This window comes from Mycteria americana, chromosome 23 (assembly GCF_035582795.1).
Source record: "Mycteria americana isolate JAX WOST 10 ecotype Jacksonville Zoo and Gardens chromosome 23, USCA_MyAme_1.0, whole genome shotgun sequence".
NCBI classification, from domain to species: Eukaryota; Metazoa; Chordata; class Aves; order Ciconiiformes; family Ciconiidae; genus Mycteria; species Mycteria americana.
The window spans coordinates 1,316,623-1,339,172 of NC_134387.1; the positions used below are offsets into that span (position 1 = coordinate 1,316,623).

Genomic DNA, 22,550 nt, shown 5'->3' on the forward strand with positions numbered 1-22,550 from the left:
CCAACACCTCCTGTTGCCTCTTCTGGCCTCCTTCTCCTCCTCCTCCTTTTGCCTCTTGTTGCCTCCTCCTTGTCGCGGATGGAGTGAGCGTGCACTTCACTCATTAGAGAGAAGTAAAAATATAGTTTATTGATACAGAATAGGGAGTTAACAAAGTTCAATGCGACAGTGTTTTAACAAGATTCGATGGCGAGGTGCACTCGATTATTTACTGCATAGAGGACAGGGTCAGACAAAACTGTCAGGGAGACCCTCCCGTTGAGTCATGAGGTTTGGAAAAGGATCCCCTTGCTTTCTAAACTCCTTCTCAGAGAGGAGTCTAGGTGCGGCTAGATCCAGTCCTAGTCCCAGACTTGGTCAACGGTTTCTGTCTAAAGGATTATATATATATATATATATGCGCAATCAATCCTTTATATCACTTAGCTAAGATTTCAAAGTTTAGCATGCTATTAGTCACTTACCGAGGATCTGTTGCGGCAAGGAATCTCTCAGCCTCGAGGAGTAACCTTGAGAGGCGTCCCTGCTCAAGGGGAAATCCTGGCGTGCAGCCCGCTGCCGTGCAGGAGAGCTCAAAGGGCTCTTGGGCTGCTCACTATTTATGGGGGATAAGATGATTGACTCATAGTCATATTTGCATGCCGACCACAGGTTTTAGTTTCTTGGGTGGGTGCACAACACAATAGCCCTAGGCACAACACAATAGCCCAACACAGGCTATTGTTGGGCTAATAGCCCAACCCTTAGGCTATTGTGTTGTTATCTGTCTCCTGAATCCACTTTGAGCCGATGGTGACCAGATGCATCCATTTACAATCACCACTAGTGGTTATCACCTAAGCAGGGTTGCAGGAGATAAAGGTCGAGGGCGGGGGAAGCACACCGTCACACTCCTCCTCCTCATGTTGCCTCCTATTACCTCTTCCTCCTTGTCCTCCTCTCACCTCCTGATGCCTTCCCCTCTACCTCCACCTTCTTTTTGCCTCCTGTTGTGTCCTGTTCCGTTTTCCTGCTGTTTCCTCCTGTTGCCTCCTATTACCTCTTCCTCCTTGTCCTCCTGTCACCTCCTGTCACCTCCTGATGCCTTCCCCTCTACCTCCACCTTCTTTTTGCCTCCTGTTGTGTCCTGTTCCGTTTTCCTGCTGTTTCCTCCTGTTGCCTCCTCCTCCTCCTCCTTTTGCCTCCTTCTTCTCCCCCTGTTACCTTCTATTGCCTCCGAAGGCAACATCCACAGCCTTCCCCTCATCCATTAGGCAGGTCACCTTGTTGTAGAAGGAGATCAGGTTGGTCAGGCAGGACCTGCCTTTCTTAAACCCATGCTGGCTGGGCTTGATCCCTTGGTTATCCTCTACATGCCGTGTGATGGCACTCAAGATGATCTGCTCCATCAGTTTTCCCAGTACCGAGGTCAGGCTGACAGGCCTGTAGTTCCCCGGGTCCTCCTTCCGGCCCTTCTTGTAGATGGGTGTCACATTTGCTAATCTCCAGTCAGCAGGGACCTCCCCAGTTAGCCAGGACTGCTGGTAAATGATGGAAAGGGGCTTGGTGAGCACTTCTGCCAGTTCCTTCAGTACTCTCGGGTGGATCTCATCAGGCCCCATAGACCTGTGAATGTCTAAGTGGTGTAGCAGGCCACTAACCATATCCCCCTGGATTATTGGGGCTCCATTCTGGTCCCCGTCCCTATCTTCCGACTCGGGGGGCTGGGTACCCAGAGAACAACTGGCCCTACTATTAAAGACTGAGGCAAAGAAGGCATTAAGTACCTCCGCCTAAATTGTTGCCTCCTGATGCTTCTTCCTCCTCCTCCTCCTGTTGCTGCATGTTGCCTCCCCCTCCTCCTGTGCCTCCTCTTGCTACCTCCTCCTCCTCCTTTTGCCTCCTCCTCCTGTTGCCTACGGTTGCCCTTTGATGCCTCCTCCTCCACCTGTTGCCTCCGGTGGCATCATGTTGCCTTCTTCCCCTGTTGCCTCCTGTTTCCTCCTCTTTCCCCTCTTTCTCCTCCTGTTGCCCCTTTTGCTTCCCATTGCCTCCTCTTTCCTCCTCCTCCTCTTTTCTTCCTGTTGCCTTCTCCTCTACCTTTTCTTCAGTCCTTTTCCTCCTGTTGACTCCTGTTTTTTACTCTTTCCCCTTCTCCTCCTCCTCCTCCTCCTTCTCCTCCTCTTTTTTCCTCCTGCTGCCTCCTCCTCCTCCTCCTCCTCTTGCCTCGTGTTGAGTCCTCCTCCTCTTCCTGTGGCCTCACGTTGCATTCTGTGGCCTTCTCCTCCTGGGGCCTCCTGTTGCCTCCTCCTTCTCCTGTTTTCTCCTGGTGCTTCCTGTTGACTTCTCCTCCTCCTCCTCCTCTTGTTGCTTCCTTTTGCCTTCTTTTTTTCCTCTGCCTCCTCTACCTGTTTAATCCTCTTGCCTCTCAGGTTGCTTCCTCCTCCTGCTCTTGCCTCCTCATGCTTCCTGTTGCCTCCTTCTCCTGTTTCCTCCTCTTGCCTTCTCCTCCTCCTCCTCCTGTTGCTTCCTTTTGCCTTCTTTTTTCCTCCGCCTCCTCTACCTATTTAAGCCTGTTGCCTCAAGTTCCCTCCTTCTCCTCCTGTTGTCTCCTGATGCCTCCTGTTGCCTCCTTCTGCTCCTCCTCCACCTCAGCCTCCTTCTCCTGGTGCCTCTTGTTGCCTCCTCCTCACATTGCCTTCTATTGACTTATCTTCCTTTTCCTCCTCCTGCCTCCTATTGCCCGCTCCTCCTTCTCCTGTTTCCTCCTCCTCTTCCTCCTGCTGCCTCCTGCTGCCTCCTCCTTCTACTTCTCCTTTTTCCTCCTGTAGCCTCCTTTTTCCTCCACCTTCGCTTCCTCCTGTTACCTCCTGTTTTTTCCTCTTCCTCCTCCTCCTCCATCTGTTTCCGCCTGTTGCCTCCTGTTGCCCCTTTTGGACTCCTCTTCTGGTTGCCTCCTCTTGCCTCCTCTTGCCTCTTCTTCCTCCTCCTCCTCCTGTTGCCTCCTTTTGTCTCCTCCACTTACTGTTGCCTCCTGTTCCCTCCTCCTCTTTTACCTCTTCCTCCTCCTCTTGCCTCCTCTGGACTCCTGTTTTCTTCTCATCATCTTGTTGCCTCTTGTGGCCTCCTGTTGCCTCCTGTTTCCTGCTCTTCCTCCTCCTCTTGCCTCTTGTTGCCTCCTCCTCTACATCCTCCTCCTTTTGTCTCCTGTCGCCTCCTGTTGCCTCGGCTTCCTCTTGCCGCCTCCTCCTCTTGCCTCCTAAGGCCTCCTGGTTTGTCCTCCTCCTCGTCCTTCTCATTCCTCTGTTGCCTCCTGTTACCTCTCCCTCCTGCTTCCTCCTGTTGCCTCCTCCTCCTCCTTTTGCCCCTTGTTACCTCCTGTTTTCATCCTCCTCCTCCTCCTCTTGGCTACTCTTGCCTCCTATTGCCTCCTGTTGCCTTTTCCTCTTCCTCTCCTCTGTCCACCTTTTGCCTCTTCTAGCGTCCTGTTTCCTTTTCCTCCTTTAGCCTCCTTTCACCTCCTCCTCCTCCTCCTGTTGCTATTTGTTGCCTCCTGGGCCTCCTTCTCTTCTTCTACCTCCTCTTGTTGCTTCCTGCTGCCTTCTTTTGCCTCCGCTTCCTTTGGCCTCCTGTTGCCACCTATTGCCTCCTTCTCCTCCTGTTGCCTCCTGTTGCCTCCTCCTCCTCCTCCTCCTCCTCTTCTCTCCTCCTCTTACCTCTTGTTGCCTCCTCCTTCTCCTTCTCCTCCTCCTCTTCTTCCTCCTCCTTCTCCTCTCCTTCCTCCTCTTCTTCCTCCACCTCGTTCTTTGTTGCCTCCTGTTGCTTCCTGGTTTTCCTCCTCCTGTTGCTTCCTCTTGTCTCATGTTTCCTCCTCCTCCTTCTCCTCCTTGCCATTTTCCTCCTCTTCCTCCTCCTGTTGTGTCTTGTTTCCTCCCCCTCCTGTTTTCTTCCTGTTGCCTCCTCTTCCTCCTTGCCCGGTTTCCTCCTCTTTCCTTTTACTCCCCCTCCTCCTGTTGCCTCCTGTTGCCTTCTCCTCCTCCTCTTTCTTCCTGTTTCCTCCTAACGCCTCCTCTTGCTTCTTGTTGCCCCCTCCTCCTGCTGCCTTCTGTAGCCTTTTCTGGCTTCCTCTTGCCTCTTCCTGCATCCTCTTGCCTCCTGTTTCCTCTTTCTCCTCCTCCTTCTATTCCTCCTCTGCCTATTGAGCAATATTAGGAAACCTTGACGTTAGCCAATTTTAAAGCATCCAAAGTTTGTTCTTGTCCTACTGCACGTAGGACTCGTAAAGGAGTTTTAATTTGTTCAAGATCTGTCGGTTTTTTTATGTTGATTGACATAAAGGTACCGGCTAATATTAATTAGGGCACATACTCCGCCTTGTGCTGCTAAAACGTAATCTTAAGGCCACTCGGTTCTGTATAACCATTTGTGAGGGCGTATTTTTACGAATTAGGTGTCTCTGTCATAGGGTCAGTCTTTTCCATCTGGTCCCTTTTTTACTGTGGAGTGATGAATCCAGGAATCCCTACCCTCCACTTTTATTACAGAAAAAGAGGTTGGTAATGCAAGGCAGGGTTCTTCCCGTGTTGGAGACAAAACATTTTTCCCTTCATGTACCTTTATCCCTACTTTACCCCCTGGGGAAAAGGTATGTGATGATGCCTCGAGCGGTATTGGCTGTGCCAGTTGGGCCCGATTCTGATTTTGGTTTATAGTTTGCTGAATATTTAGGATATGTGGTGTTACTTGTTCATCCCTGGCTGATAGGCTTGTACGAGTCCTTTAATTGGTTCTTTGTTTGAAATGTGTGTTCTCGCTGAGGTTATAAATCCTCTTTGTTTCTAAATTTTCCTGTGGCGTGGCACAGTCCGAAGGCATAACACGAGTCTATGTAGACGTTAACCGATTTATCTGTGTTTAGTTGACAGGCTTCAGTTAGGGCAAGTAATTGGGCTGCTTGTGCACTTAGCCTGGGCTAATTAACGCTTAGTCACTTATTAACACTTTGCTTTCTGTAGTAACTGCAAAGCCCGCGATGCCACATCCACTTAGGTAATATGAAGAACCGTCAATGTATAGATTCAAACCAGGATTTGCAAGAGGGGTATCTTGGAGGTCTTCTCCTATTCTTCCGGATTCTTGTGTGACTTTTTTATAGAGCCGTGATGTGGAAGTCCTTCGTGGGGAAGTGGAAGTAAGGAAGCTGGATGTAAAGTGTTGCAACGTTTCAGAGTAATGTTGTCAGCTGTTCGGGGTGTTGCTTCATATTTATGAAGGTGTTGAGGCGAGAAAGCTTGATTTACATGATTTGTCAAGATTGTTTCAACTTCACGGGGTACTTGAACTTCTAGGGGGTGCCCTAGGACTATATTTTTCACTTGGTCTGTTAAAGCAGCTGCAGCAGCCACGGCACGGCACGCCTGCAAGGGATAGATCCTGACAGGACTGGATCTGATTGCAGAGAGTAATACGGTGCAGGCCTTTGTTGCCCCCCCAGATCTTGTGTCAGTACCCCAGAGGCGGTACCTTCTCTTTCATGTACGTATAAGGTAAAAGGTTTATCATCATTTGGAGGCCAAGTGCAGGGGCTGCCAATAAGGCTCGCTTAAGTTTTTCAAAGGCAGCCATCTGGTCCGCCCTCCATTGCAAAGGTTCTGCTTGATCTTGATGTATACTGTTGAGGATTGGCTTCACTAATTCTCCTAAAGCAGCAATCCACGGTCTACAACATCCTACAGCTCCTACAAAGGCTCGCATCTGGTTTTTAGTTTGTGGCTGGGGAATATTTTGGATTACTTGTATGCGATCTGGGGATAAAGTCGAGTTCGGGTCCAAGTAAGTTACGCCCAAGTAAAGGCAAACATAAATTGGGAATCCAGCTGAATGGGGATGCTGAAGAATGCTGCGCATGAATCAATTACAGTATAAAATTTAGAATTTGGGGGGACTAAGGTAATAATAGTTGATGGATCGGGCACTATTGGGTGGGGTATTTCTGCCCACTCATTGATGGCTCTTAGATCCTGTACGAATCGGTAGACAGGTTTCCCATCCGGGCCTGGTTTAGGTTTTTTTCATGGGTAGAACAGGGGTGTTACACGGTGAGTGGCATTCTTCTACTATCCCTTGGAGTAAAAAACTTTGGATTAGGGGTAATAACCCTTCAGTGGCTTCATGAGCTAATGGGTATTGTTTGAGTGAAGGCGGGGGACCCTCTTTAGTTTGGAGCATAACTGGTTTGGTGGATTTTAGGAGTCCCGCTTCAGTGGGATCCCACCCCCAAATATGGGCCAGGAGTTTTTGCAGCTCGTTTGGTAGGGTGAAGTCTCTAGGGCTTTCCTGTCATGGGGCAACTAGTTGAGATAAATTCTGGATGGGTATCTGGAGCCGCATGCCCTGCGGGCAGCAGTTTAAATCTGCCTGCAATTCGCAGAGTAAATGTCTCCCTAAGAAATTTGTTGGGCAGTTTTCAAGTAGTGTAAAAGAATGTGTAACTGACAGGGGCCCTACCTGGAGGGGCGTCTCGTCTCACAAGGGTACGTGTGGGGGTGACTTCCTTCAATTCCCATGATATATTTTTGTCCCACTGGGTTCAGGTTTTGTGGTCGTTTGTTTAGAGGCAAATGCATAGTGCCCGTATCTATGAGGCACAAATAATTTCCCCCTGCCCCCCACTGTAAGGCTCAGTTGGAGCTCTTGTTGTGGGTTTATAGTATTTAAAATCACGTGGGCGTTACTGATGGTTGCTGCATAACAGGCTCCCCGTAGCTGTCAGTCTTGGGAACAATTCTGTTCTTGTGCGGCTGCAGGGGAATTGAATTCGGAAGTCACGGTTAGACTGGGCGTAGCTTGTGGTGTCAGAGGAAAACAGGGCTTAAAGGGGCAATCTTTTTTCCCGTGTCCTCATCGCCCACAATAGTTGCAGCGATCGGCTTGGGAATTTCAGAGGAAAAAAGTCCTCGCGGTTTATGGCGTCCTTGCCCTTAGCCCCTTCCTCTTGGGAAAAAGGGTCCTGGACCCCTAAGGGCTGCAGCTAGCAAGGAAACTTTTTCCTCCTGTTGTGTTTTTTCCTCAGTTTTTCTTGTTTGTCATCCCTGCCATTAAAGACAAAAGTAGATATACTACCAATTTCATCTCTTCCTTTCCCTTGCCATCCTGGAGCATGTCTGGAAAAATCTTTGCAGCTGTCAGGAGCGAAACAAAAAGTGAAACAATAATGATCAGCTGTCAAGGTTGTCCCCTCCATACATTCTCGTTTGTTTAGCTCATCGAGCTTAGGAATCAGATGGGTGCTCTGTCAACCCTTGCTGACATCCTCTCACTTTCCTCCAATTTGTTGTTTTTCATCCTGCTCACTCCAGGGATTCTAAAAGTCCATCTCTACATTGTCTCAAGGTGTTCCTCCCTGCTTCCGCACTATGATCCCACCCTGGGTCAGCCATCGGCCACGGTTTTCTCCCAGCGGCTTCTGCAGCCCATCTTTGATTATGCTCCTGGATTCGTATACGCTCATCCGGGGCAAACACTGATTCAAATGATTGTTGGACGTCTGCCCAAGTTGGATCATATGCTCTGAGGATACCCCAAATGGTCTGGACGACCTTTTCTGGGTCACCTCTGAGCCTGGGCGTCTGTTGTTGCCGTAACACTAAATCATTAGGGCTAAAAGGAACACGAACAGTTCTGAAAAGTCAGGTGTCCGGGAACAAAACAAAACAAAACAAAACAAAGAAAACAAGTGATGCAAAAAAACACAATTGCTCACCACCAGATGACCGATGCCAAGCCAGTCCAGGAGCAACAAGAGCTCACAATTTTATTGCTGAGCAGACATCATAAGGTATGGGATATCCCTTTGGTCATTTGGGGTCAGCTGTCCCGGCTGTGTCCCCTCCCAGCGTCTCGTGTACGCCCAGCCTACTCGCTGGCGGGGCTGTGTGAGAAGCAGAAAAGGCCTTGACACTGTGCACGCGCTCTTCAGCCATAGCTAAAACATCGCTGTGTTACCGACACTGCTTTGCTCACAAATCCAAACCATGGCACCATACAAGCTACTATGAAGAAAGCTGACTCTATCCCATCCAAAACCAGTACACATGCTCAGCGCTGTCACCAACTCCACACTCAGTGAGGTCCCCATCTCTGTGCTTGGTGCTGCCCCTGTCACACGCTTGCAATGTCCCCAGACTTTTCAAGGTCCCCACCCCCTTGCTTGGTACATCCTAGTCCCTACTCTTAGTGCTGTCCACATCCCCATGCAGTTGGCCCCGTTCCCGTTCCTGGGCTCGCCACTTTAGGCGTGCCTGTGATCGATAAGGTCTCTGTCAACACGTGTAAGGCCGCCTTTCACGGAATCCCAGAATGGCTGAGGTTGGAGGGCACCTCTGGAGACCATCTAGTCCAAGCGCCTGCTCAAGCAGGCCCCCTGAAGCAGGCTGCCCAGGCCCGTTATCCAGCCAGGTTGGGCCTGCCTCCAAGGCTGGAGACTCCACAGCCTCTCTGGGCGACCTGTGCCAGCACTGCAGCCCCATACGGTGCAAGAGCAGCCGCCCCCCTGACTCGGGTGCCGAGGTGGCCGTGTCACAGGGGGGGTGGCAGGTAGCCAAAGATGCCCTTGCCCATACCGGGGGCACGTGCAGACAGGTGGTGGCGATGTCACAGTGGCCACTGTGACCCATCGCCATGGCCTGGATAAAGGGCTGCTGGGTTCTGGCCGTACGTCAGTGCGACCTGGTGAGGTAAGGAGAGGGCAGGGGAGGAAGGGGCTTGCCTGGGGCTGCCGAGGGAGGAGGGGAGCCTGAAACCTCGGGGCTCTGGGGCCTGTGCTGCAAGCTCACTGTGTCCCGCTGCTCCCTCAGGGTTGGCAGAGGAGCATCTGGAGGAGAAACCCCGGCGCTGCTGGGGCAGAGGCTCTCCAAGCGCTTGCTGTCGACGTGCACCATAGTCGCAATGAAGCAGCAGGACCCCGACTCGAGGGAGCAAGGTGGGAGCCAAGTATCCCTCCCCACAACTCCCCATGGCTGGCAGAGGGGTTGTCAGGGCAGTCTGCGTGCAGCCAAGACCGGTGGCAGGGGAAGGCAGGAGCTCCCCAGCTGCCCTGGGGCAGGGTCCCTCCTCTCCTCAGCAAGCGGGGCCCGGGCTGGGCTGTGGGCACCTGTTGGGGCACCCATGCCTGCCATGCCCCCTTCTTCTCCACAGGCCCCAGCCCTGCCCTTCAGCCAGCTAGGCAGGGACAGAGCAGGGCCTTGGGGGCGATCCCACAGGGACACTTCCCCCAGCCCTGCAGAGGTGCTCATTCCCAGCGGTATTTGCTCTCTCCCCTCCAGCATGCATGCTGTGTCGCCGGGCAGAGGCTGACCCGGATATCTGTGGGTGCAAAACAGCGAAGAAAGGGCTCTGTGCCCACACGTATTGCCTGGTGAGTTCTCCCAGGGCTCCCTCCAGCTTTCTGCCAGGGATGGCCTCTTCCTTGCCGACCTAATGAGCCATTGGCCTTCTCCGCTCTGCAGTTTCTTGCCAGTGGGCTTTTTCCGCAAGAGAGCCGGAACGGATTTCTCATTGAGGACACCAGACGCGCAATCCAGGAGGCAGCCCAGAAGGTGAGGACCTGGCAAGAGCAGGTTTGCACCAGGAGGGGGTTTGTGGGAGCTCCTCCTGGACCCCAAGAAAGAAATCCCAGCCCTTCCACCAGCTCTGGGACAAACACCTGCTCCCAGCAGCTCCACAGAGGCTCCGGCACAGGCAAAAGCCTCGTGTGCCAGGCGGATCTGTAGGCTGTGAGCCGGCAGTGCCCACAGCCTGCACCCTGACCGGAGGTGTGGGGCCAGCCACGCAGGCCCTGAGCCTGCCGCTGAGGGGACTGCTGTGCTCTTTCCAGCGCTGCTTCGTTTGCGGCGAGGCAGGTGCCACCATCACCTGCCGGAAGAAGGGGTGCAACCGCAGCTTCCATCTCCCCTGCGCCTCAGAGGGTGAATGTGTCACCCAGTTCTTTGGCCTGTACAGGTAAGGGCTGCTGGCCCTCGCGGAGGAGCCTCCTCGTCTCCAACCCCACTCCTGCCAGCAGGTCCAGGAGCCCACAGGGACACTTCCCAGCAGCCTGCCACAGCCAGAGCCAGAACCTGGATAGGGGCTGGGGCTCCTTCACACCTCCTCTGCCCTCCTCTCCATCGCCGGGGAAGGACTCGGCACTTCTCACTGCACCTCACCCATGCCTTCCATCTGCCCCCCAGGTCCTTCTGCTGGGAGCACCGCCCAGAGCAGGCAGTGCAGGCCAGTCCAGAGCAGAACAGCACCTGCATCATCTGCCTGGACCTCGTGGAGGACAAAAAGTCCTACCGCACCATGGTGTGCCCAGCATGCCAACACGCCTGGTTCCACCGGAGATGCATCCAGAAACAGGCTGTCCACGCTGGCGTCTGCTTCCGCTGCTTGCATTGCCAAAACAAAGATCAGTTTGTCATGGAAATGCTCACCATGGGGATTCGAGTCTCCAAGAGGTTGGTTTTTCTCCTCCCAACTCACAAGACATCAGGAACAAGCGCGGTGCCAGGCCAGGGACTGCCCTGGCAGGCCTGGCCTTCTTGCTGTCCCCTGACTCTTGTCCTCTGCTTCACGGAGGAGCTGGAAGCGGGGTGGGGACGGAAGAGCAGGGATGGCCTGCATCTGCCCGATGCTGGGGCAGCAGGGGCTCAACACCTTCCCTTCCTTCTCCCGCAGACAACCATCGTGGGAGAGCAACCAAGCCTTCGGACTGGTATATCAGAGGCACATCCTCTGCAATGCCCGCAAGTGCCTGTGTCCAAGAGGCAGGGAGCAGGCGGAGGAAGAGGGGTACGTTGCCAGAGCAGCAATCTCGGGCTCTGCACGGGATCTCTGTCTCCCCACGTGCTCGGGGAGGAAGGACTAAGAACAAGGGTTCTGCCAGGCAATCCCTTGCTTGCATCACTTTGTCCTCACAACCAGCACCTATTTGCTTCCCCAGGTCCTGGCAACTGCTCCTGTGCAGCTCCTGCGCTGCCGAAGGCATCCACCGACGCTGCTCCTACTTGAGGAACAGTGCAACCACCTGGGAGTGCGACTGCTGTGCTGGCCTGGCCACTGGTAAGAGGCAAAGCACCCGGGTGCCACTGCGCTGGGGCCGGGGGCAAGGCTAGGCCTGGTAGCAGGGGCTTAGGGTGGGCTTGGCTCCAGGAGGGCCTCTCCTGCCCTGGGGTTGGGTGGCCGTGCTGCTGACCTTCCTGCCTCCCCTCACAGCCTCCAGCAACAATGAATTGGAGCTTGCCAGCCCCAGCACCGCCAGCCAGGTGGCACTGGGCCTGTTCCAAGGCTTCCCAGCGCCTGCGAGAAGCGGCTGTTCCAGCCACCCTGGGCCAGACCGGATCCGACACCGCTCACGGTTACAGCGGCGGGCGCAAAAGCCATACAGCCGGCCTGGAAAGCACTGCGGGACCAGCCATGTGCCAGCCCCAAGTGCTGAGCCCAGCAGCTCCAGCACTGCCTGGCAGATGACATTGGAGCTGTTCCGTGGCATTCTGGAACTCAAGAGGAGCAGCTCCAGCTCCACCAGGCAGGTGGCATCGGGGCTGTCCCCTGGCGCTCTGGCGCTCGAGAGCAGCAGCTCCAGCTCCACCAGGCAGGTGGCATCGGGGCTGTCCCCTGGCACGCTGGCGCTCGAGAGCAGCAGCTCCAGCTCCACCAGGCAGGTGGCATCGGGGCTGTCCCCTGGCGCTCTGGCGCTCGAGAGCAGCAGCAGCTCCAGCTCCACCAGGCAGGTGGCATCGGGGCTGTCCCCTGGCGCTCTGGCGCTCGAGAGCAGCAGCCGCTCCAGCCACATTGGGCCAATCCGGATCCGACACTGCTTACGGTTACAACGTCGGGCGCAAAAGCCATACAGCCGGCCTGGAAGACGCTGCTGACCAGTCACGCACCAGCCCCAAGTGCTGGCCCCCATCCCGCAGCACAATAAAGTTGGCTGCTCATCTCCTCTGCACGGGGAGATCCCACACTCATTTGTCAGTCATCCTCCTCTGCCTTTCTCAAGGGGCAGCGTTAGGGGATTGTTAGCGTCTTGGGGATTGTCTTCACCCTCAGCGTTGGCAGCGCCTTCCCCAGACCTTCCTCCCTACGAGCTGGCCTTGGCCAGCCACCCAGCACCTTGGCCATGTGCTTCAGGCCTTGCTGGCCTTGGCTGGCCACCCAGCACCTTGGCCATGTGCTTCAGGCCTTGCTGGCCTTGGCTGGCCACCCAGCACCTTGGTAATGTGCTTCAGGCCTTGCTGGCCCCGGGAGGCTGCTGTTCAATGTCACTCTGGAGCAGCGCTTTCCCCCGGTGAGATGTTCACACGCACCCCCCTGAGCCCTGTCTGCACCCGCGGTCTCTGCCCCTTCCCCACTCCCCTGCAACAGCTCTTCCCCACCTCCAGGCGCAGCTCTGCCATCCCCCAGGGCGCTCCCTGCCCCAGGGAGGGCAGCCTTGCCCACGATGCCCTGACTGGGCCCCAGCGCCCTGGCACGAACCAGGGAGTGGCAGTAGCGCAGCCGAGCTGGTGGTGAGGCTGTCGCCGGACTTGGGCCATTCCCTGTGCTGACCGAGTTGGGGATCCTGGCCCGGGGGCTGTCCCTGCTGCCACGGCACGATCTCAGCCCACTGGGCTCAGGGTGGCTGCGCCCCGCTGGGGCCGGCAGTGCTGCCAGTTTTGGGAGCTGCTGCCTGGTCTGGGGGAAGGTGCCTGGTTTGGGGGTGTTTCAGCATTTGGCAGTTCTTTCTGGTCTTGGGGGACTCTTGGCAGGTTTAAGGTGTGCCCCGGGGCTAGGGGGTGTTTGTGGGTTTGGAGGTCGCCGACAGGTTTTGGGGGGTGTGCCTGCGTCTGGTAGTTGCTGCCAATTTTGGGGGGAAACTTCAGGGTTTGGGGGTGTTGCTGTGTCAGGTGCATGCTGCCAGGTCTGGGGGGTGCTGCCAGGTGTGGGGTGCATCTGGATTGAGGGTTTGTTCCTGGATGTGAGCTCTAAGGGTTATTTCTGGTTTGGGGGTTGCTGCTGGGTGGAAAGCTATTGAAAGCAGCATCTGCTCCAGTGGAAACAAACCCTGTCCTTGCAGCAGTGCCAGCAGTGCATCTCGTAAGGTGCTGGGCACCGCTGCGGTCATGCACCGCTGCTCTCTGGCTGCTTGTTTCAGCAGCTCGGGTACCCGGCTGGCCACCCTTGAGAAGAGCTGGGGTGCCACCCTCAGAGGTTTTTCACTTGCCCTGTTTGAGGTGAAATCGTGTCTCTCACATTTAGAGTATTTTAGGATAGTACACACCGTGCTGTCTGCTCTGCCTCGGTAGTAAATGATGTGGTTTTGTTTGTTGTTTCATTGCCTTATCCCTTCTCTTGAATCTCTGATGCAGATCACTCAGGGCCATTGATGGAGGCTGATTTTTGCATCGTGCCTGCTGTTTTGCTTGGCAGTGCTGCAGGAGGGGAGCCGGGCAGTGCTGCTCCACTGCTGCTTGCTGGGGTAGCCGTGGAGGACAGAGGCTTTAGGAAATCCCTTCCCAAGGCCAGCTGAAGCTCAAGAGGTTTTCTGCCAGTGCAGTTGCTGCGGCACTTACATCACTTGGCAAGGGCTCTAGCTTTTCTTGGGTTCAGCTTAGTTTCTGCTCCGTATGAGATTGTTGGCGAGCATTGAATTTGCGCAGCCTGTGCTCCTGTTGAATTGTCTTGTTGCTTTTTGTCACAAAGCGGTTCATCAGACAAGTGTCTAGCGAATGAGGCTTCCAGTGATGGTTCGCTATCTGGATATTCCGAAACAGGAGAGGGATGGAAGTTGACATTTTTAAGCTGGATGGAAACAGCAACTTGACTTTATTAAATGTCTTGGCACGTGTCAGATCAGCTCTGATAGCATCCTCTGCATTCTAGTGATGCTGAGTAAGATAACGAGTCTTTAGTCTCATGCTAGGTTTTCACCTGCAAACACTTCCGTGTACTTCTTCCACAGCTGCTCTCTGGGTCGTTTGCTTTGTAGTCAATGATATTATTTTGTAGTTTAGTTCATCTGCATTTCTCTCTTTCTCTCACTCCCTCTCTGTCTTGGATAGCTGAATAATCTAATCTCACCTCTTAAATAGAAGATAACCAGGTGCATAGTCCTGTATTGAAGAATACAATGTAGGAGAGAAAGGCAGAAGCGTCTCATCAGGACGCATGTAAAGATGCAACGTCATAGGCAGTTTCAGCCGTGTTTGGTAGCAGTGGTTGCTGTAGCCCTGGGCTAGCTCAGTGCTTCTGGCTCAAACTCGGTGCAAAGGTTGCCTGTGAGTTTCTTGCTTGGTTCTGCCTGTACTTTTGGTTGCTGTGGGGTCAGTGTGGTTGGCTGGAGTGTGGCTTTATGCCTTATCTGCTAGGCTGGTTCGTCTGCTTTGGGAAGATTTGGAGCTGTTGGACAGGTGGGACTGAGAGCAGGAAAGGCATCTTGGCTTTGGGCTCTTGTATGATTTCGTTAGTGCAAGGACACTGACTACTTTTTGGCTTATCCCTGTTGTTCAGCCCAGGTACATGAGCCTCCAAGAAAGGGAGAAGTCTGAAGGCAGCATCCTCCCCAGCAAGTTCTGTTCTAGGCGTCTGTCTGTCTGTCTGACACCCACTGTGGAAAGAGTGCCTGCGAAGAATGATGTTGAGAAGTGCTAGGACTGCTTTCTCGAGGAAGAACTACAGGCTGAGTCCTGGGCCAGAGAAGTTCAAGCTCACAGGGACAGGCCTGCACAGGCCGTGGCGGAGACAGACTGTTCTGGATTGGGGAGAGCGCCCCTTGCCTCCACCTGAGATCCACTGCCTTCCAGTTGCTGATACGAGGCGTGGTGGGGCTGAAACCGAGTAAATCCCTGAACTGAGATGAGATTTTGGGAGGGCCATTCCTGTAGTACCAAGGACTCCACCAGAAACTCATGTCACAGTGCCCTTTCTTCAGCACACAGCTCTGCCTCGTGAGGCTGGAGAATGTCCTGTTGCCTGTCTTTGTCCCAGACGATTCAAGGACTTCCCCTGACAGGTCTGACAGCTTCTCAAGTTCTCAGATTAATCCTTTCCTGGGAACTTTTGATACCTGCTAGGCAGTCCGTTTCCTTTTGAACTGACTGATCCAGTAGAATTGTGCTTATGAAACCACAAATCTGGTATGTGAGGGCTTATTGCACCCAGAAATAAAGCAGGCTGCATCAATGTGACTCTAGGGATTGTTTTGCACAATGAAAGCTGAAGTGAGGCATACATCATTAAAGGCGGCTGTGGGTTAGACTAGATGAGCTACATCTGCAAGCCTTCCTCCCTCAGCATCTTCTCTAGTGTGGTAAAGAGATGTAGGTACATAAAATGTTCCAGGTATGAACAGAGGACATCAGGAATTGCAGTAGTGATAAGATTTTTTTTTTTTTTTTTTTTAAAAGAAATTGGACTCCCACCTCCAGCTTTTGAAGTCGGCAAGTAGGCATTCGCCTTCTAGTTCCTGTTCTGCCTCTACTCACAAGGAAGTGCAAAATGCACAGGTTTTAGGTGCATGTCATGGTTCAACCCCAGCTGGCATCGAAGCACCACACGGACGCTCGCTCGCTCCCCCCCCGCCACCCCGGTGGGATGGGGGAGAGAAGCACAAGAGTAAAAGTGAGAAAACTCGTGGGTTGAGATAAAGACAGTTTAATAGGTAAAGCAAAAGCCACGCACACAAGCAAAGCAAACAAGGAATTCATTCACTACTTCCCATCGGCAGGCAGGTGTTCAGCCGTCTCCAGGAAAGGAGGGCTCCATCACGCGTAACGCTTGCTTGGGGAAGACAGGGGCCATCACTACGAACGTCCTCCCCCTTCCTTCTTCTTCCCCCAGCTTTATATGCTGAGCATGACGCCATATGGTATGGAATCATTGCTCGGTTGGGGTCAGCTGTCCCAGCTGTGTCCCCTCCCAACTTCTTGTGCACCCCCAGCCTACTCGCTGGTGGCGTGGGGTGAGAAGCAGAAAAGGCCTTGACTCTGTGTAAGCACTGCTCAGCAATAACGAAAACGTCCCTGTATTATCAACACTGTTTTCAGCACAAATCCAAAACATAGCCCCATACTAGCTACTAGGAAGACACTACTCTATCCCAGCCAAAACCAGCACAGCGCAGTAACGAAAACAGAGATCGTCGATGCCCTGTAACCCAAATGCAAGGCTATTACTGATCTATGGAATACCATATATTTCTCAGGCTGTGGAACTGGTGGTGCTTTTAGTATTAAGAGTCACCAAAGGAAAAGAAACACAAAATGCGTGCTTAGCGTCTGTTTTCTTCTATTTGTTTTCAGTTCTCCTCCACCTTGTAGCCCAGAAACTTGCAGCTTTGCATGAGAAACATTTCCCTTGCATTTTGCTCTTTTGCCAGAGGCAGGTCAGACAGGTTCAGGCAGGTGCCAGTGCTGTAGAGCAAGGCAGGCGTGTAGCTCCTTCCACAACTCCTCCATGCCAGCTGCTGATTAAACTGCTTTGCTGAAGCCACCATCTCTCCTGCCAACCAAAACTGCTTCTTTGATTCCACTTCTCTACATCTTCACACCCACCCAGAATAACCAGCCACTCTCACAGTAAAGGGAGCTCCTGCTGGGGTCCCTCACAGACCTGCAGCACAACCCCTGTTGTTTCATGTATCCTTGGAAGACATGAAAAGGGAGAGAGCATGAGGTGGCCATCTTTGCTGCCATTACGAAGCTATTTAGAGCAATGTGAACAGAAGATGGCTGGGAGAGAGCCCCCCTGCTACAGCCACAGCCATTCAAATAGTGGTTAATGCTAAGCTGGGAAGCCATGCTATTTCAGGCCTCCATCCTCGGAGGCTTTCTAGACCCCACTGGACGGACCCCCCAGCATCATGGTCTGACATCCTCGCTGGTGCTGCCTGGAGCTGGAGGGCTGCAGGAGGTCTCCCTGGTGTCCTTTCCAGCTTGAATGAACCTATGAGCCTGTGATTTCCCTGCTCCTTTTTTCCACCCTGCCCCCCCCCCGCCCCCACCCCTTGCATTCACCCAGATCCATCCCATTCGTCCGCCTTTGGTCCTTCCCAAGGAAGACCCTGTGCATGATGTTCAGGGTGCCTGCGAGACACACATGCGAGGCCTGCACGATTGAGGGGGGCTGCTGTTAATTTTCTTCATGCTCCTCCTCCTCCTCTTCTTCCTGTTCCTTTTTGTCTTTGTCTTCTTCCTCTTGTTCCTCCTGTTCCTCCTGTTCCTTTTGTTCCTACCGTTTGTCCTCCTGTTCCCCCTCGTCCTTTTCCTTCCTCCTCCTCATGTTCTTCCTCTTCCTCTTTTTCCTGTTCTTGTACTTCCTCTACCTCCTGTTCCTCCTCGTCCTTATCCTCCTGTTCTTTCTTCTTCTCCTTCTCATCTTCTACCTCCTTCTCCTTTTATTCCTCATGTTCACCCTCCTCCTTTTCCTCCTCCTCCTGTTATTCCTCCTCCTTTTGTTATTCCTCCTCCTCCTCTTCTTCTAGCTCTTTCTCCTACTCCTCCTGTCTTCTTCCTCTTCCCGTTCCTCCTCCTGTTTTTCCTCCTCCTGTTCTTCCCCCGCCGATCTTCCTTTTCCTCCTCCTCCCCCTTCCCCCTCTTCCCATTTAGTCTTCTCCTGTTCTTCCTCCTCATCTTTTTCCTCAGTCTCCTCCTGTTCTTCCTTTTCCTCCTCCTCATCCCCCACTAAATCTAGGTTAAAGCTCTCTCTATAAGTCTGGACAGCATGTAGCCTAAGTAGCATTTACATATAGAAAGTAATCTGGATTTTTTTCTTTTTTCCCCTCCCCTCAGCCCAGAGGATCCCACATAGTTGTCCTCAGACTCAAGGGCAGAGAGAAATCCACGGAAGAGCAGTGGCCAAACAGCGAGCACAGAAGCAGCTGTAGCCAAAAGCACCTGAGCCTGAGGATGGCAGGGAGCGTGCTGATGTGCAGACAGGTAGGATGCTGAAGGGGTTTTAATTTCATCTAAATCCAAAAAGTCGTGGATCCAGCCACACCTACCACATTCAATTCCTGACGCACTTGGGAACATCACCTCGGGTTAAGGTTCTCTAATCCTTGCCATTAGAACACCCTATAATTAGCTGCTTTTAACACTAACAAAGTAAGCTAAAGGAGGGTGACCTTTTTCCAGAGGTTCAGTGACTTTTACTCAGGTTTCAGTGCACACTCTGGGAAACAAGCCAGGGCTTCTTTCTTTACTCTTTCCAGATGCTCATCAGACACGGCCTGAGGCTGGTGAACATTCCCACAGCTCGGGCCCCGCTGAGCCTGCTGCACTGCTGCCCAGCCGCACAGAGGCTTTTCTCCACCGAGAGCGCATTTGACATGGTCTGGCGTGGAAGTTTTGGTCTTGTGCCCTTCCTACTGACAAGTGCAGATCATCTTGTGTACTCAGTAGCCCTTATTTTATTCTGTGATTTTCTGAGGAAGGTTTCTTAGCTCTGCTGTAGGAGGCAGGTACAATTCCAATCAAGTAGACACGTGTCAGATGTGCTGTTTCCTCAAGGGCTTTTCTGCCCCCTTTTCCTCAAGGGGTAGGAAGAGAACACGGTTGTCCTGACCCAATAGATTGTGCGTTCCGTGTTCTGCCTTTTCCTCTCGGGAGGATCAGGTGATGAAGAAAGAGACATGTTTTCAACATAGATGGTTAGCAAATGGGCTGTCATTGTCCTTCTATTGCGTTTGCCTTGTCACCACTGACTCAACCAGGAACTGTTTGTCGTTCTTCATGGTGACTCCTAGTGGTCTGACATCTTCTGAGTGACGGACTGTTTTAGGAATCCTTCCGAGGGAGGGCAGCAGGGCTTGCAGAGCACATGGCATCAGAGGGCTGACGCAGAGCACTGATGTCCGTTTGCTGTTGGCGTGTAGTTTTTTCCTTTTTTTACTTCACAGAAGCCATGTTCCCACACATTCTTTGGACCTCGTTTACCCTACTGAATCATCAGGTGTAGTCATGACTTTTAAAGCTCAGCCGACCCCAACACGTGTCATTCCTCATGCTTTTGCTTTCCAGAGCTGCACTCCGAAGAGCCTGGTGACAGTGGAATAGAGATGGACGTGGCACGCCAGACAGATGTGCTTCCTGAAAGACCCCTGCTTTGCTCTCCACCCTGGCAGAGCCAGGAGGAGCCACGGCCAGCAAGCAGAAGGAGGAGAGGTATGAGGCAAAGCCAGGCTCACAAATCCTGTTGCAAGGCATCTCATAAGCAAAATCTGTTTTTCATGCAAAACCGGAGTAGGCACATGTAGGAACTGATCCTCACGGAAAATATAAAAAACCCCACTCTGAATTCTACGGTGAGGTTAACTGCAGAATTAGCAAAGGTGCTTCTCTTTAGGCATTGGTCGTTCCTCTTCCAGCTCAAAATGACAACGTTTAGGAATACTGTGCCCTATAAAAGTAGAATGCAGCAGGAGAGGAGTTGGGAAGGGGGATGCGAGCAGCAATAGAGTTCAGGTGAGCAGCAAAACCCATTATCCTTCATGGAAGCAATCACGCCCTGGTAAACTTCTATGATTAGACGTCTGATCAAGAGCACAAACCTGACAGCATTTTCCTTCTCTACCTGGTGCGGTTGCAAGTCAAGGAGTTAGCTTGGCCGTTTTCATTATGGTGACGTCCTAAACAAATACTCGCAGGGCTCAGAAATACAAAAAAGCATCCTCTTGCCTAATAAGCTAAGTAGTCAGTGAATAGTAAGAGTAATACCCAATCAGTAGTCAACAGAAAAGGCAAGCCTTCTTCTATATAATGATACTTACGTATAAGAACATAATCTTATTCATAATAAAAAGTGTCACCATTGTAATAATTATTATCCACCTTTACAATAATAATTATTCACCTTTCATCAACCTTATCCTTTTCTTTTTTCAATCTTTACTTCTACCAAATGGGATGTAGAACGTGAATGCTGAAAAGGGCAGAAAATCCTGGAAAACTGTCAGCTTGTCCCAAGGCTAACCGTCATCTTTATCTGCAAGCCCCGTAAAGCAATGTGTCATGAGATCAGTGCACGCTAAGGCAACAGGAGAGGCTCAGTTTGGCCCGTCATAAGACACTTGCTTTACAGACTTACCAAGAAGAAAACTGGCAGGCCAGTTTCCCTCTTGTCCGTGGGAGTCTTGCAACTCTGTAGGTTGAATACCAGCCTGCGTTCAAACCCTTCCTCGTAGGAACGTTTGGGGTTCTTTTGTTTTGCAGGAACAGAGGCTGGAGGGGTTGGATAATGCAAATACTGATGTCCTTTATTTTATGTGGATTGATGAGTTGCACAATGCGGTCACTCTTCCAAATCCAGGTCAAGGACGTACCAGCTGGAGGCTGAATGTTTTACATGCAGCATTGTCTTGGCAGGCTCCTTGCAAGTGCCAGCAGACACAAGCGCTGCAAAAACAGGAGGACCCCTCCGCGAAAACTGCAGCTGGGGCATTTGCTCAGCATCAGACGTGTAGACGTGGCGCTTAGGGCCATGGTTTAGTGCTGGGCTTGGCAGTGTTAGGTTTACGGTTGCACTCGACGATCTTAAGGGTCTTTTCCAACCTAAGTGATTGTATGCTTCTGTGGTTCATTTCGTGGCCGATACTGTTGACTCAGTCGGGAACAATCTGTGTGAGAGTGGCTATTCCTCTGACCCAGTTAAGAGAGGTTTATAGGATTTTATTCCTCTTTTTATACGTGAACATAGCAATGGAACACGGACAATAACCACAAAACACAATTGACAGTCTTGTTTTCTTACTTTGAGGTACTAAAAGGAAACTTAATTTACTTACTCGTTTCCATTTGTTGCCGGGAAGTGTGTTTTTGTTTTCAAACAATGCCAGTTTGAAAACTAACATTTCTGGTAGTCTGTAGCTTTCTTGTTGGGTTTTAGGGATTGGGGGTGGGGGGGTGGGGGGGGTGGGGTGTTGTGTTGTTGTTTTTCTTTTCCTGGGAAGAGCTGCTTTCATATTCCTCTGACTTAAGTGGCTGGTTAGCACTAGTAGGCCACGTAGGAGGAATCTGTATTGTAAGAAACGTATTTTGGCTGGCCAGACAAACAGGTCACAGTTTTGAGAGTCTTTCTGCATGAGTCTTTCTTAAGGATTAGCAGAGCAAGGCAGAAATGAGTCCCCATTAGGAACTTGATGCTACTGTTGCTTAACTGCAGAGCAATTCCTGAGGTTGAGGGGACTCTGACCCAGCTCCATAAAGGCAGGGAAAGCCAGAAAATAGTCAAGAGTTAAAACAGCTAGCTCCTCCTGAGAGGTTTCATTTGGTTTCTGCAAAGGGAATCTCTATTAGCAAGGATGGTCATCCCTAATGATGGTAACAAAATGAGTCATAGAATCATAGAATACCAGGTCAGAAGGGACCTCAAGGATCATCTGGTCCAGCCTTTCTTGGCAAAAGCACAAGGTCTAGACAAGACAGCCCAGCACCCTGTCCAGCCAAATCTTAAAAGTGTCCAATGTTGGGGAATCCACCAGTTCCCTGGGGAGACTATTGCAATGGCTGATTCTTCTCATTGTGAAAAATTTTCCTCTTGTGTCTAATTGGAGTCTCCCCAGGAGTAACTGGTACCCATTACCCCTCGTTTTTTCCATGTGACTCCTTGTAAAAAAGGGAGTCTCCATCTTCTTTGTGGCCACTCTTTAAAGACCGGAACATGGTGATAAGGTCTCCCCTAAGCCTTCTTTTCTCCAGGCTGAACAAACCCGGTACTCTCAGCCTTTCCTCATACGGCAGGCATCCCAGTCCTTGCATCACCTTTGTGGCCCTTCTTCTGGACCCTCTTCAGCCTGTCCACAGCGTTTTTGTATAGCGGGGACCAAAACTGAACACAGTATTCCAGGTGTGGCCTGACAAGCGCTGAGTAGAGTGGGATAATGACTTCTTTACCTCTGCTGGTGATGCCCTTGTTGATGCGACCCAGCATCCTGTTGGCTTGCTTTGCCGCAGCAGCACACTGTTCACTCATCTGGAGCTTGTTGTTCACCGGGAGCCCCAGGTGCCTTTCCACAGAGCTGCTCCCCAGCCAGGTAGATCCCAGCCTGTGCCGCACTCCTGGATTATGTTTTCCCAGCTGCAAGACCTTACATTTGTCCTTGTTGAACTTCATAAGGTTCTTGTTAGCCCACTCTTCCAGCCTATCCAGGTCTTCCTGCAGGGTGGCTCTCCCTTCTGAAGCGGCCACTTCCCCACTCAGGTTCATTGGTATCATTGGCAAACTTCCTCAGGGTACGCTTGATGCCATCATCCAGCTCACTTATGAAGATATTAAACAGCATTGGGCCCGATATTGATCCCTGGGGGACCCCACTTGTGACAGGTTGCCAGCTGGAAAAGGAGCTATTTACCACCACCCTCGGGGTGCGGCCTGTCAGCCAGTTCCCCACCCACCGCACAAACCATTTGTCTAGGCCGTAACGCATCGGTTTCCCACGCAGGAGGAGGCTGTGGGAAACCATATCAAAAGCCTGGTAGACTTTGAGAAATCCAGGTAGACAATGTCCACTGCTCGCCCCACATCAACAGAGCGGGTTACCTTGTCGCAGAAGGCGATCA

General features: G+C 52.1%; 1 protein-coding gene across 1 annotated transcript; it reads left to right on the forward strand.

Moving 5' to 3' along the window:
* The first annotated feature begins 8,658 nt into the window (after positions 1-8,658).
* LOC142419973 (E3 ubiquitin-protein ligase PHF7-like) lies at positions 8,659-11,129 on the forward strand. The gene is made up of 8 exons (XM_075523405.1): positions 8,659-8,714; positions 8,835-8,959; positions 9,303-9,394; positions 9,486-9,575; positions 9,854-9,978; positions 10,206-10,472; positions 10,693-10,806; positions 10,958-11,129. The coding sequence occupies exons 1-8, from the start codon at positions 8,659-8,661 to the stop codon at positions 11,127-11,129; spliced, it is 1,041 nt and encodes a 346-aa protein (XP_075379520.1).
* Positions 11,130-22,550: the final 11,421 nt, after the last annotated feature.